We start from the raw sequence: 16,232 nt of genomic DNA on the forward strand, positions 1-16,232 counted from the left end.
TCCAAGATCCCTCTATACATCCAAACAATCAATAATCTTTCCATTGATCCAGTATTCTATCTTTCTGTTATTCTTCCCAAAGTGAATCACCTCACATTTATCTGCATTGAACTCCATTTGTCACTTCTCAGCCCAATTCTGCAGTTTATTCAAGTCCCCCTGCAACCTGTAACATTCATCCACACTGTCCACAACTCCACCAACATTTGTGTAATCTGCAAACTTAGTAAACCATCCACTTATGTCTGCATTCATAAAAATGACAAACAGCAGTGGTCCCAAAACAGATCCTTGTGGCACACAACTAGCATCCGGACCCCAGGCTGAATATTTTCTGTCAACCACCACTCGCTGCCTTCTTACAGAATGCCCATTGTCAAATCCAAACTGCTAAATCACCCTCAAACCCATGCCTCCGCATTTTCACCAACAACCTACTATGTGGAACCTTGTCAAAGGCTTTGCTGATGTCCATGTACACGTCTATGTCCATGGAGATGATTATAAATCCTACCTTTTATAACACTTGCCAAAACTTTTCCTACAGCAGACGTAGGGCTCACTGGTCTGCAATTACCGAGGTCATCTCTACTGCCCTTCTTGAACAAGGGCACAACATTTGCAATTCTCCAATCTGCGGTACTAAACCGGTTGGCAATGATGACTGAAAGATCAAAGCCAAAGGCTCCACCACTTCCTCCCTAGCTTACCAGAGAATCCTTGGATAAATCCCATCTGGTCCGGGGGACTTGTCATCTTTCACTCCTTCTAGAATTGGTAACACCTCTTCCTTACAAACTTCGATCCTTTCTAGTCCAAAGGTGGAATGTTTAACGGGGATACACGCGGCAAGTACTTCACACAGAGAGTGGTTCGCGTTGAAACGCGTTGCCAGCAGAGGTGGTAGAGGCAGGCACGGTAGATTCATTTAAGTTACATCTGCATAAATGCATGCGTCAGTGGGGAGTAGAGGGATACAGATGCTTAGGAATTGGCCGACAGGTTTCGACAGTACATTTGGATCGGCTCAGGATTGGAGGGCCGAGGGGCCTGTTCCTGGGATGTAAATTTTCTTTGTTCTTTCTTTATTCTAATATCTTGTATCTCATTCTTCTCCTCTACAATATTCTCCCTTTCTGAGTGAAAACGGATGAGAAATGTTCGTTTAGCACCTCTTTGATCTGTACAGGGTCCACACACAACCTCCTACTTCTGTCTTTGACTGGCCCTATTTCTACCTTATTCATTATTCTATTACTCACATTCCTATAGAAAGTTTTAGCGTTCTCCTTTATTCCACCTGCTCATGTCCTCTCTCTGCTCTTCTTAACTCTCTCTTTAAATCCTTCCTAGCTAATCTGTAACTCTCCATCGCCTCATCTGAACCATCTCGTCTCATCGTCACATAAGTTCCCTTCTTCCACTTAATAAGAGATGCAATTCCTTTAATAAACCACGGTTCCCTTACCTTATCACTTCCTCCTTGCCTGAGAAGGACACATTTGTCAAAGACATGCAATGTCTGTTCCTGAAACCAGCTCGACATTTCGATTGTCCACATCCCCTGCATTTTGCTGCCCAATTCTATGCATCCTTAGCATTGCCTAATCGCATTATAATTGCCCTCCCGCCCATATATGATTCTTGCCCTGTGGTTCGGACCTATCCCTTTCCATCGCTAAATTAAATGTAACTGAATTATGGTCACTCCCTCCAAAGTGCTCACCTGACACTAAATCAAACACTTGGCCTGGTTCATTACCAAGCATCAGATCCAGTGTGGCTTGCACACATTGCACAAAAAATGATCCATCCGATATACCAGAGTTAGAGCTTTTCCAGTCAATGTTGGGGAAGGTAAAGCCCCCATAATGACCATCCTTGTCCTTTCACTCCTGCCCAGTATCATTTTGCCGATCCTCTCCTCACATCCCTGGAACTCCACGGAGGCCTATAAAAAACTCCCAGCAGTGTGATCTCTCCTTTTCTGTTTCTAACCTCAGCCCATACTACCTCAGTAAAATAGTCCTTGTCAAAAATCCTATCAGCTTTCCGTAGAGACCACTCCCTCCGCGACTCCCTTGTCAGATCCACACCCCCCACCGACCCAACCTCCACTCCCGGCACCTTCCCTTGCAACCGCAGGAGGTGCAACACTTGCGCCCACACCTCCCCCCTCACTTCTCTCCAAGGCCCCAAAGGAAACTTCCATATCCGCCACAGATTCACCTGCACCTCCACCCACATCATCTACTGCATCCGCTGCAGCCGGTGTGGCCTCCTCTATATTGGGGAGACAGGCCGCCTACTTGTGGAGCGATTCAGAGAGCACCTCTGGGCCACCCGGACGAACCAACCCAACCAACCTGTAGCACAGCATTTCAACTCCCCCTCCCACTCCACCGAGGATATGCAGGTCATTGGACTCATCCACCGCCAAACCACAACAACCCGACGGTCGGAGGAGGAGCGTCTTATCTTCCGACTGGGAACCCTCCAACCGCAGGGGATGAACTTGGACTTCACCAGTTTCTTCATCCCCCCTCCCCCCACCTTGTCTCAGCCGGATCCCTCCAGCCCGGCACCGCCTTCCTGACCTGCAGTCTTCTTCTTGACCTCTCCGCCTCCATCCTACTCCGACCTATCACCCTCACCTTGACCTCTTTCCACCTATCACATTTCCAACGCCCCTCCCCCAAGTCCCTCCTCCCTACCTTTTATCTTCTCCTGCTGAACACTCTCTGCTCATTCCTGAAGAGGGGCCTGTGCCCGAAACGTCGAATCTCCTGTTCCCTGGATGCTGCCTGACCTGCTGTGCTGTTCCAGCAATAAAGTTTCAACTTTGATCTCCAGCATCTGCAGACCTCACTTTCTCCTCAAAAATTCTTTCAGCCACTGTTTTGCTGTCCTTGACTAACAAGGCCACTCCTCCCCCTCTTTTACTGCCTTCCCGGTTATTAATGAAAGATCTGAACCCTGGAACCTGCGATATTCATTCCTGACCCTGCTGTATCCATGACTCCAAAATGGCCATAACATCGAAGTCCCAGTTACCTATCCATGCTGCAAGCGCACTTACCTTATTTTGGATAATTCTGGCATTGAAGTAGACACAATTCAAACCAGTTTGCTGTCTGCCAGCACATTGCTGAGACCGTGAAATCCTTTCCATGCCCTCTGTACTTCCATCCTCCTCTGCACTGGAACTACACCTTGAAGGAAGGTCACCCAGATTTCCGAGGCCGAATGTACCGGACCACTGAAGTGTTCTCCGACTGGTAGGGAACACCCTTGCCTGCTGATCGCTGCACAGTGTTCATTCATCAGTTGTTGTAGCTTCTGTTCAGTCTCGTCAATGTACCAAGCCTCAGGACATTCCTTCCTGCAGCGTATGTGATAGGAAACGTTGGCTGAACCACATGAGTACCTGCTGCATATATGGTGGGAGGTGTCCCCACGTGTTATGGTGGTGTCTGAGTCCACATTCTGACACATCTTGTAGCGGCTGCAGTGACTGGGTTGTATGGTGTCTTGGTCTATGTTGTCCTGAATGCTGGGCGGTATGCCGTGGACAATGATCTGCAGGAGGTTTGGTGGTTTTTTTAAAAGCGAGTGGAGGCGTGGGGAAGATCTTGGCGAGGTGCTTGTCCTCATCGATACTGCATTGCAGGGTGCGAAGAACATGGCATAGTCTTTCGGCTCCTGGGAATTACTGGACAGTGAAAAGTACACTATTAGTTGCAGCTCGTGCCTGTCTCCAGAGGAGGTCATTACGGTTTCTTGCTATGGTACTTCGGAACTCCGTGCAATGATCACCAGACAAGACTGCTCCTTCCCAGTTGAAGAAAACGCCAGCCGTCTGGGATATTCGACTTCTGCATGACGATCCTCCAGGGCAGACTTCGGGACAAGCAACAACACAGAGTGGCTGAGCAGAGGCTGATAGCCAATTTGGATACCCATGGGGAAGGCATCAACTGGGACCTTGGGTTAATGTCACACTACAGGAGACACCACTGCTCTACTCTCTTTTCTCTGTCTCTCTCTCTCACACTCTCTCTCTCGCACACAGACTAGTGCCCGAGCGTGCGCGCATGCACACATGCACGCATACGCACTCCTACATACTCACACACCCACGCAGACCCTCTCTCATAAACAAGCTCTCTCTCATACGCACACACATGCGTCCCTCACACTCACCCTCCCACGCACGCACCCTCTTCAGGCTTACACACCATCACACACATACACGTACTTGACCAAGCTTCAACACAGATTTACACACACTCTTTCACATGCACTCATACCCACACGCACACACTCACACATACAACCCCATGCTGTCTCTCCTGCACAAGCACACATATACGCTTATGGGGTGAATTTATATTTGCAGAATTGCATTTTGTTTCACTCAGAAACTTCATGAATCCATGTAAGATTCTGTCGGCCGCACTTTCGAATTAGAATTGACTAAGCATTGTAACAGACTTTATCTTCACAGATTTAATGCATTGTCTGAGCTGAGATGACACCTATTATTAGATAAGCTGATGCCATCTTGACAATATAACTCTGGGATATATATATTAAAGAACCGAATTCACTACATGTCATTTTCAAAGACTAAAGTCTTCGTCTAAATTTGTTGAAGAACTGAAACCGGTCCTGTGTGACTTCCAACTGAAGTTGTTTAATATATCATTAGAACTCCAGGACACTGTAATGACTTTGGTATAGTTTCTGTACTGTATGGTTATGTTCCACAACTACCTGATGGAGATGCAGCCCCTCGAAAGCTAGTGCTTCCAAATCAACCTGTCGTATTATAACCTGGTATCGTGTGATTTTTAATTTGGTCCACCCCAGTTCAACACCGGCACCTCCAAATCATTTCAGAGTTAACAGTGCTTGTTTATGAAGAGAAATTGTGAAGACTGGGACTTTCGAATAGAATAGAATGCCTACAGTATGGAAACAGACCCACGTTGGAATTTAGAAAAAAGGAAGGAGGTTCTTATAGATACATCTAAAATTATGGAGCAAATAGATAAGATAGAAACAGGGAGGTTGTTTCCACTGGAGGATGAAACTAGGATTAGACGTCACAGACGCAAAATAAGGGGGAGGGAATTTAGGACTGGGTTGAGGAGGAACTTTTTCACCCAAAGGATTGTGAGTCTGTAGAATTCCTTGCTTAGTGAAACATTTGAAGCTACCTTATTGAATGCTTTTAAGACAAAGATAGGTAGATTTAAAGGAACTACGGGTTATGATGAGTTGGCGGGTAAATGGAGCTGAGTCCACGAAAACATCAGACATGATCTTACTGAACGTTCATATCTTCCGACTCGTAATTGTTCTTTCAAAGCAATGCACCTTGTTGAATTATCGCTTTCTGTGCCTCAACTCTATCGTTTCGAAGTTCCAATGTCATCGCGGTTTCACCCACAGCCATTTTAACATTTTCCAACCCAGTCCAATGAAATCTACTTCCTCAGCATTTATGATGTGTTTTTAAAGTTAAGACAATGATCAAATGCAGTGGGATGTTTTCTTGTCATTTCTTGCTACACATTCGGAACAGGACTGATTTAGTGATTCTTTAAATAATGCAAACCCTTCCCTGCAGATGAACCCATCGAAACAGAGACTGTTCCACAGCCTGTACTGCACTGTCTTGTAGTACAAGTGCCACACACCATGGGATCACTGCTACTCTACTTTTCACACTTTGAAATTCAGTGCGAGAATGTAACAATTTCATATTTCAATCTCGTGCACAACTGTAGAAGGAGACTTCATCTGCGTAAAATATACACAGTGCACATTCTTGGAATCAATGTAGAAGATCAAGGTCAATTGTATCCTCATGCCTTGTGGTCTGTAAACAGCTCACTCCTCAATGTCTTGCATCTTGGATCCCTGCTTTCTATTTTCGAAGTAAAATTTCGGCCTGGGTTTTCATCAAGTAAAATTACTGAAAGTTGCTGCTCAGGATGATACAGGCAGTGCATTCCATGCCCTTACCACTCTTTGAATAAAGAAACTACCTCTGAGATCTGTCTGACATCTAGCACCCCTCATTTTAAAGCGACGAACCCTAATGCTCGCCATCACCATCCGAGGATAATGGCTCTCACTGTCCACCCTATCTAATGCTCCGATTATTGTATATGTTTCAATTAAGTCACCACTCAACATTGAGGGGGCATACGTTGTGTTAGCATTTATTGGTACAGCGATTGAGTTTTGGAGCCAGGAGGTCATGCTGGAGCTGCACAAAACTCCGGTGCATCCGTGCTTGGAGTATTGCATACAGTCCTGGTCACTGCATTGCAGGAAGGATGTGGAAACTTTGGGAAGTGTGCAGAGGAGGTATATCAGGGTGTTGTCTAGTATGGCGGGAAGGTGTTAGGAGGAAAGGCTGAGGGACTTGAGGATGTTTTCGTTTATGAGCAGAATGTTGTGTGGTGACTTAATTGAAACATATACGATAATCAGAGCGTTAGGTAGGGTGGACAGTGAGAGCCATTGTCCTCGGGTGGCGATGGCGAGCATTAGGGTTCATAGCTTTAAATTGAGGGTGATAGACATCGGACAGATCTCAGAGGTAGTTTCTTTACTCAGAAAGTAGTAAGGGCGTGGAGTGCACTGCCTGCAACAGTAGCAGACTCGCCAACTTTAAGGGCATTTAAATAGTCAATAGATAAACAAATTCCATATGAAATATAAATAATGAAAATGTAACAGGATAGGATAGATAAGCTTCAGATTTGTTCCACAGGTCGGTGCAACATCGAGGGCCGAAGGGCCTGTACTGCACTGTAATGTTCTATGTTCCTTATTCTAACTACTTGACTAGGTCCTGCATGGGAAGAGGTAGGGGAGGGATGGACAGAAGCAAAAAGAGATATAACATGAAAGCGTTTAGGATTTGCCATGAGTCACTTGTTTTACTTTAACTGAGGAATGCGCATCAGGCATTGCCTTGTGAGATTCACTGGAGTCGTAGTAATCTGGTTCGTGTGCTTTGGAAAAGGAAGTTGAACATGAGTAGTTTGTTTCTCTGTACAGTCTCTGTCATTTTCAAGCTCACAGCAATGATTGCTGGCATTTGTGTGACATTTTTAAATGTTGCTTTACTGCTGAAAATTGTCTCCGGTGAAAGTCACCTTAAGTGAAGATATTACACGAGAAAATTCGGGCACCCAGAATTCGAGACGACGAGCTGCCAAAGTTCACACTTAGCTGGTTCTCAGTGGTGTACAATTCTGTGTTCTAAGTCGGTTTTGCCAGCTGTTGTCATTTACGGTTTTACATGAATCTTCTGTATGAGTTTTGACTAGAAACTGCAAAGCTGTTGAAGCTGCAGCTTAAATCTGTTTCACAGAACATCTCCCTGTAAGGTTTAGGTTGTGAGTTCTCTATGCGAAACAATGTAAGCGTGGCCATTAGCAGTGCCTTAGATGCCATGGGGCAGCAGAGGCAGTAAGGCATGTAGCCGCTGAGGTGTCAAATTACTCTGAGATAACACTTAGTCAGGCTCACTGTTCGCACTGGCGTCATGACTCTGCAATCTTCATCAAGCTGCCGATGCAGACATTGCAGTGTGTGGGCATTAAGCAATGTTTGAAATGATTTTGGCAATTTAATATTCTCAGTTGAGGAATGAACACAGGGCATGAGAACAGGCCAAACTTTGGTCTGAGAAGGGCAACTGAGAATTGGAAATGTGAAAAACGTGAATCAGAACAGAAAAAAAAGCTAAGTTTTACCTGGGAGCAGTTTACAGAAATTCACAGCACTTCTGGCATATTATTAAATTCCTTTAGTACATTCAGATTTCAAATGGTGATCCTTAGGAAAGGCAAGGGAAGAAATCAATATTTCATGTTAGAATTTTCTTTTTTCCAATTTTATTAATTTAAACAATAGGCTCCTTGGATATTTAATCACATCCTTTAACTCGTCTCTGAATTTACGTTGTGTCCCGGCATAAATAAATGGGTTGACACAAGAGTTTAACAACAGAAGCATAGATCCGCTCTGTTGGAGAACAAATGTGGAATTATTGACATCAGAACCTGAGGAATAAGTAACATCAGCAATTCGGACGTAGAGGATTGTTACAAAATATAATAAATTCAGCAGGATGAAGCTACCTGAGATGGCAAAGAGTAAAATAATGGACTTTTTGCGCTTCTCTACCTCTGGGTCACTCTGGTTCTCTTCAATTCTCTGATTCCGAAGTCTCTTACGGACTCTGTTAGCTACGAGAATGTATCTGACGGTCAGGGCATTGAGCAGGAAAATCAAAATGAATGGGAGACAAGGGTTTAAAATGGATCGAATCAAGTCATATGCAGTCCATGCTGGTGAAGTATAATATATTGATTTTATGTCACAGAACCAGGGTATGCCTTTAATTATGTACCTCGGTTCAAACTGAAAGCACCTGAAGATATTTTTTAGGCAGGTCAATGTGCACACAATTCCTATAACCCATGCTGCCATCTTCTTGGTGCAATATTTAACTTTCAGGTTTTGGCAAGAAATGGCCACAAATCGGTCAAAGGTGAAAACGACTGTTAGCCAGGCAGAACTATCTGTAGCTGCCATATTTAAAGCATTGCGTACACTGCATACTGGTGTGATAGACAGGAAGCTGTATGGAAAATAAATACCGGCAATCCGGTTTAATATTACAGTCATGACCATAACCAGCAGATCTGCCACTGCTATGGACACGAAGTAATAAATGATACATCCAGACAGACCACATCTTCGTTGAGAGAGGATCACAGTTACTGCCAGGTTAGCTGTAATAGATAGAGAAACACAGAGATAACTATATAACAGATTGTGTGTATGACATTTGAAGTCCAACAGAATAACCAATCTTCCAGGATTCTGTGTGAAATATTCATTTTGAAATGTGGCACAGTTTTGGTAATCATTGTTTGTATTGTGGGTACTGATTTCCTTGCTTTTACACAGCTATTCAGGTGAAAGATTTAGCTGATCAAATCATAAGATCTGAAAAGAATTTAGTGAGACCTAACAAAGTGCATGCTTACAGTAAAAGTGGAGCAAAAATAAAGCTTCTGTCACTTAACCTTCTCTGACATTATTAAGAGCACAGTTGTGACGATGCTGTTAATTTAAAATGTTTATTGCGATTTGTTTGGAGAGGTGAGAAAGCAGAGGCGTGGAGCAGTCTAGTTTAATTTGGTAGTCTTGAAAATAAATTCTGTTTTGTTAAAACTAAGTGGTTTGACCAAATGCAGCCCTCCCAGAAAAATCTGCATTACACCTGCTTAAAAGTGGTAACAAAGTCAGGGTCTAGGCTACTTTCTTGAAATGTTTTGAGGCGGTCTGGCCTGGTCCATAGCAACATTCTGCTGAGTCATTTGACCTGCTACTCATTTTTGTGCGCCGAATCGTTTTATTTTCCTCAAGTTGGGTGTGTTTCATTTTTTTTCCCAGTTAAATAGGGAAGGTGGTCCCCCCCTTTAGATTCTCTATTGTGGGGATATGCTACTTTTGATCATTCGATAACGTCCCATAATATGACTGTCAAAGGGCCTCTAATAATCTACCCTCTTTTCTAGTTGGCCAGGTCATGTCAGCCAGATCAGCTTTCATGTCGCATAATTGCCTTTATTCAATTTATAATGCTAGTCTTAACTCACGCTTCTTCCCTTCAACTGAAAGTAAATTCATTCATGTAATTATATGCTGTTAAAGTGGTTCATATCCTGAAATCACGAATTAACCTAGCAACATTATACAAGGCCAAATCTAACTTAAGCTGCTCTCTAGTTGGATCCAGAATGTGTTGCTGTGAGAAAATATTCAATAAACTCCTTATCGACTCGACGGCTGCCAATTCAATTTTCTTGCAGTTTCTATGAAGCTTAGAATGTATTGTTCACAGCACTCAATATTCCTTCTCATCTGGTTTTTCTCTCTCTTCATAATGGTAACTGTTATTGAGTCTCTAAAATCACCCACTAGTTATTCGCACCAATACACACCCACTAGTGTGAATTATTTTCACACCAACTTCACAGATATATTTTTGGGTGTGAGGCCATTACAACCCGGAGTTGGATAAGCAAGCATTCTAAATATTAATCCGCACTACCAGTAATAGTAGGTGGAACATTTGGCTGTTGGGGGAAGCTTCCAGATGGGCAAGGTGGGAAGTCCCATCAGCATTGCAACATTTATTTTGTGCAAACGTGATCTGTCAGAATAATGGATCAACTTGATTTTGTATTTGCTATTTGACATGAAATGTCTTACGCTTTACATGAGATATACAATAGCTACTGTGCTTCTCTTGATGTGGAAAACAGGAAAATTGGGAAGAAATTTGGAGGCTTTGCTTGGTGCTGAGCAACAAAATTAGTTTACACAACAGCAGTTATCACTTTAAACTCATCAGCAGAATTTTATATTGAAGATATGGGCAGGTTAGAATCAGTGAATGAGAACTGAAACACAATTCTCTCTGAGTCATGGGGCAAAGAAAAAATCACCAGTTAAAGTATAACTATATTTTACATGTTTCTTCCAATATCATGGTAATGAATAACGTTCGTTCTTTAAATGTAAATGTTATTCAGTCTGAAGCATGGTTCCAGCCATTCACCCAATGACTTGTTTAATGGAACTATTCCTCAACTGCTAAGGACAAATTACAGACATTTTTTTAATTGCAAAGGCAATGTTCAATCGCAAAATAAAAATCGTACAAAAGGTCGTGAAACAGTTCTTAGTCTTTGTACAGAGAGAGAGAAGAAAAAAAACAAATGCATTGGAAGTTTGCACTTCTTGAAGAATCCTTGCAGTTACTAAACAAAAGCATTTGCTACTCTTGAAATAAACTATTTCCATTCATTCGATCAACGAGGAATCTCAGAACTGACAAACCCTCTGTATACTTAGGCAGAAAGAATTTCGACAACAGTCTTTCTATAATTCACATTAACAGCAGCAGCTCCATGCATTAATGCATTCATCACTCAAGACCACTAAGCTTTTTCGACCAAATTGATGGCCCTCCATTCCGAGCCAATGATCATCCCAGGGAAAAGCTCGAAGCTTCCTGCGTCAGGAAGCTGCTCGAGATGAAACCTGACAAAAACTATGCCTGTCTCTCCAGATCTTCTTTGCAAAGGCACGTTCCAGAAGGACATGTGTGGAAGTCTCTTTCATTGCCACATACACACACCCCAACTACACCGCTCTTCAGTTGCATCGAGGGCAGTGTGTAGGTGCAGAGAGAGTCCGGGCATGCATGAAGGATCGGCCAGGTAGTGCCCTTCTCACCTCCAGCAAGGCGACATCTTGGTGCGTGTTGGAAAGTTTTTGCGATGAGGCATTCTTCTTAATGACTTTGACAATCTGCTCAGACAATCACGTGAAGGAATGTACTCTCCCGTTTCCAATACTATCTTGAGGATGCTACACGCTGACAACTTCCTGATGGCCCGATGGTCAAAGTTGTTCTCGTCTGCAAATTTCTCCATGAAGGAGTGACAGGTGACATGGAAAAATCTCACCAGTAGCAATATCCTGCTGCAATGGGGCCAGATCCATCCTTGACCACACTGGGGACCAGAATGACTTTAGTTTTGTAGTGATACTGGTGTTTGTATGCTGAGGGAATATGCGCAGGTTAAGTCAACTGTACACAAAGGCGTCTATTGGGGTGAGGGTGGCATTGGGTATGTATTTCACCCCCACCCCCATGCAGACCTTCAGCAGAAGTGAAAGATGATTTGCAAAGACACCAGTGCGGGGAATGGACCAGACCTATGACATATACAGCTTCACCAAGAGCACATTACACCTGCTGATCAGTTTTCTACCCGTAATGGAGCGGTAGCGGTGCACCCATGAGCCGAGTTACTGCGTGACCTTTGTGAAACACTCCTCTCAAGTGTTTGTGCACATCCCAGCTCCTTGGCTCCATGTTCTTAGCGCCTTCAGACATATGCCCTGATGTGGAAGGGGATAAAGGATTGGTCAGTTCAGTTCCCAAAGGACATGACCTCGTTCTTGACTCCACACACCTTGGTTCCTGAGGCCAGCTTGCTTTGGTAGGTGGTGTTCAGGAATCTGCGCTCAGATGATGGATTTGAATAGAACATGATAACCTCATTCAAGCACAGGGAGGCTCGAATCTGCATGCCACCACTGCCTGGAGTATTCATCTTTCTGGGCTGGCCCAGCAAAAAGTTCCACACAGTAAAGAAGCAAGGCATGAAAGGTGGGCAGTTTGTTGACTCCAGGTCAGATTGGGAGTCGTTCTGACACCGCCCCCCACCCCACCTTGATTAAGATTGCAGAAATGATGTTGGCATGGAACAGTCGGATCCAATTTGGGATTCCCTCGCAAAAACACATATATAGGCGCGCAATATCCTGTCAAAGGCCTCTTCCTGGCCCCGGTTCGTGAGGCAGGTATCCACCCCCGTGTCTTGCACCTAGGCGATAGCATCCCTGATAAGTAGAAGGCTCTCTGAGATCCTCTTATCCTAGGTTTGTACAACTTGACAATAGCACAGTCACAACTTGATAACTAATGCACAACAAGGGTGACAATAACCTGAGAGAATTTATTTTAGGTCATGATAGCTCTAAGAATATTCGCCCACATGAACATTGCCGAAACTCACACAGGAATTCTTTTCTCAAAGTGACTGCTCACTGATTGATTCCCAATAGCACAGCCAATATCACGAGAATCATCATTGGGCTGTGACAGCAATATACTTATGCTGCCTCTGAACTGCAAAGTCCCAACAACACAACCGATCAACCTTTGACGCAGAAAAGATGAACAATTAACGCAAGAAAGTACGTAATTAAAACGACAAAATGACAGCTTTCATGGAAAATAACTATGCCATTTATTATGATGGAACTGTTTGACTAAAAGGAGAGCTTTGATCCGAAATTTGATAAATTGAAGAATTAATACTGACAATACCCGTATTAAATATAATAAATGATGTATCGACCATGAAAAGGTTCTGTTGATAAACCTAATAAATTAATACAGACGAGCATGACTCAGGTGGTTCATAAATGTCTGTCGTACTTTACCTGGAACCCCGATAACTGCAATGACGGGGTAATAAATGGCAAATACTAGGCCTGTTAGCAGAGCGTGCATTTCTATCGGAAGGTCGAAGTGCACCTTGAAATTTGTTGAAAAACAGACACAAATATACTTCATCTTATCCTCCAGAGAGACAATTAGTTTGTTCGAGTTTTGGCATTAATTCAATTCATGGAACCCAACAAATTGTTGCAGCTATTATTCGGCTGGTGTTTACATTTTATGAAACAAAATATTTCTTCAAGGGATTTGACAAGGTTCTAAAGTGAAATATCCAGAAGTCAAAGAGCTGCACAGCTGTATTTTTAAGAAACGGTCTTGAACCTCGGTTTAATCTATAGCAGTGGCTTCCATAATCAACGCGGTGAAAGATGCAAATTTTCTGAGATAATCTCAGTCCTGCTGTCTCTTCCTTATCATTACTGAATCACTTTGTTATTTAATCAGGAGGAACGAGGGTACACACCTCTCTCCGAATCGTAGACACTTGGACAGCAAAGTCGGTTTACAAGGGTGAGGTGAAGGCTGAAGGCAGCGAAGTGAGGAAGAGAGTGAGGATGGTAGCCAAAGACCCAGTCGTGATTTGATTAAATATATTCAAGCGTTGTCGAAATTTGATGAGTCGGATGTGGAATACAGTTGCATCTCATTTGAGAAGGTGGCCAAACAAATGCAGTGGCTAGTGCATGTGGGTTTTATTGATACAAACAAATCTTGAGGGCAGAGCTAGTGTGGTATTTGCATTACCATCAGAGGAGATATCTGGGGCAAATGAGAGAGGGAAAAAAGCCATTTGAACTGCATATGAGCTTGTGCCAGAAGCCGACAGACAACGTTTCGAGAATCTCAGCAGGGATCCTGGTCAAACCTATATGATTTGAAAGAATCAAACAAAGTAATTTTGAGAGGTGGATAAGGGCTTTAAAGATACTGCAAACCTATGACACTCTTAGAGAGACAATTATTTTGGTGGAGAGTAAAATGGTGAGATCTCATGTGGAGGAGCAAAGATTTAAAACAGCAATATTTAGCAGCTGAGATGGTTAATAATTATGAGCTGGTCCATAAATCGAAGTTTGGCTTCTAACATCAATTTCAATTCGTGAGGGACAGAAATTAGGGAAAAAAAATCCTCACCTGGTCAGGGAAAGCTCGATCTTGGTGAAGATCACAAGGACAGCTTACCACAGGTTAAAAAGGAAATCCTTGAAGGGGAAAGAGAAGTAAAAAAATTCCAGTGTTTTCAGTGCAATAACGTAGGCCACATGAAATCGCAGCATTGGTGCGTGAGGAAAAGCACTGGGAAGATAGATTTAGGAAAACAGGATAGGTCACTGAACCTTGTTGGAGTGGGAACAGAAAGTGCGGTGGAGGTGAACAGGTCGCACCAGAATATACAAACTGGTCGGAGGCTTTTTTAAGGAGATCTTTTTAAACCACATAATTGCAAAGGTAAAGTTCACTTGCATTGATCAAGAGGAGCAGGTAAAGGGGTTGCAATATTAAGAGATGCAGGATCCTTTCAATCTTTGACGCTGAAAGATGAGTAAAAATGTACCTGTAAAGGGCTCTTGCCCGAAAACGTACGAGCAACTGGAATTCACGGTGAGACAAGAAGCACTGTATTATGTAGAGTGATGTTAGTGTGTCCAGTGAAGAATGAAGAAGTCGTAGTAGGAGTATTGGACAACATCTTGGTACCAGGAATACCATTTGCTCTTGTTAATGATACAGTTTGTTCACAGGAAGGCGTGCTGCCGACTGTGGTTGAAAAGCCACTGTAAAATCAGGAATCCGAGCCATTAATGGAACTTTTCCAGACTGTGTGGTAACGAAGTCACAAATTCACCAGTGCAAACAGGAGAGATCAAAGGTACAGATAACAAGTTTGAAGGGGAATTATCAGAAACCCTGTTTGATCAAATGGACGAGACAAACCAGGATCAGATGAATGACAAAGTAGACATCTTTAGCTCGGAGAGATGACCTGAGTTACAGCAGAGAGATGAAAAACTTAAGCAGTCATATGCAAAAGCATACACTAAGAAATAAACGAAATGCATTCCTGAGTGCGACTTTCTTAAAAAGGATGCGTTATCGAGGAATTGGAAGCCATTACATACTCAGGCAGATGAGAAATGGGTAAGAGTCCATCAAGTCATATTGTCAGTGGGTTACAGGAAGGAGGTGTCACATTTAGCACACGAAGGTCACTTAGGGGTAAGAAAAACTTAAGCTAAAGTGCAAAAACATTTTTACTGGCTTGCGATGCACAAGGTTGTAGTTGATTTTTGCCATATATGTCGAACATGTCAGGTAATTCGATAACCATAGGCAGTAAGAAAAACCACACCTTTAATATCTATCCCTGCATTTCAGGAATATTTTACAAGAGTTTTAATTGATTGCATAGGACCCCTACCTAAAACAAAAAGTTTGAATCAGTGTTGTGCACAATCCACGAGGTTTCCAGAAGCCTGTCACAGCTAGAAGGATTTTAGAAAAGTTGCTCACATTTTTCGCTAGAAATGGACTACCCACAGAGATACCATCAGGTCAAGAGTCAAACCTTACATCAAAATTATTCAACGACGTTATGGACAACTTAGGAATAAAACAATCAAACCTACTGCATACAATCGAGAGACGCAGCAGATGGTAGAAAGGTGCCATCAGACATTAAACACCACGTCGAGGGCTGAAAGTCAAGACTATCCAGATGAGTTGGTCAAAGGAATATCGTCTGTACTTTTTGCCATCAGGGAAGCGCTAAATGCATCGAACAAATTCAGTGTATTGAATTAGTTTTCGTGTGTAAAGTGAAAAAACTGTTAGAATTGATTAATGAGAAATTGCTAAGTCATAATTCAGAGAACACACATTTGGACTATCTATCAAATTTTAGGGCACGGTTACACAGAGCGGGGGAGTTGGCTCAACAGCATTTGGGCGGCACGGTGGCACAGTGGTTAGCACTGCTGCCTCACAGCGCCAGAGACCCGGGTTCAATTCCCGACTCAGGCGACTGACTGTGTGGAGTTTGCACGTTCTCCCCGTGTCTGCGTGGGTTTTCTCCGGGTGCTCCGGTTTT

General features: G+C 43.2%; 1 protein-coding gene across 1 annotated transcript; it reads right to left on the minus strand.

Annotated features, from left to right (window-relative positions):
- Positions 1-7,899: 7,899 nt before the first annotated feature.
- On the minus strand, positions 7,900-13,195 carry LOC148143501 (putative G protein-coupled receptor 139). The gene is made up of 2 exons (XM_087975217.1): positions 13,126-13,195; positions 7,900-8,825 (listed from the first exon to the last, which is right to left on the minus strand). The coding sequence occupies exons 1-2, from the start codon at positions 13,193-13,195 to the stop codon at positions 7,900-7,902; spliced, it is 996 nt and encodes a 331-aa protein (XP_087831343.1).
- Positions 13,196-16,232: the final 3,037 nt, after the last annotated feature.

Source organism: Chiloscyllium plagiosum, unplaced genomic scaffold, assembly GCF_037043375.1.
Source record: "Chiloscyllium plagiosum isolate Xiang-an unplaced genomic scaffold, Cpla_swu_hap1 HiC_scaffold_27, whole genome shotgun sequence".
Taxonomy (NCBI): Eukaryota; Metazoa; Chordata; class Chondrichthyes; order Orectolobiformes; family Hemiscylliidae; genus Chiloscyllium; species Chiloscyllium plagiosum.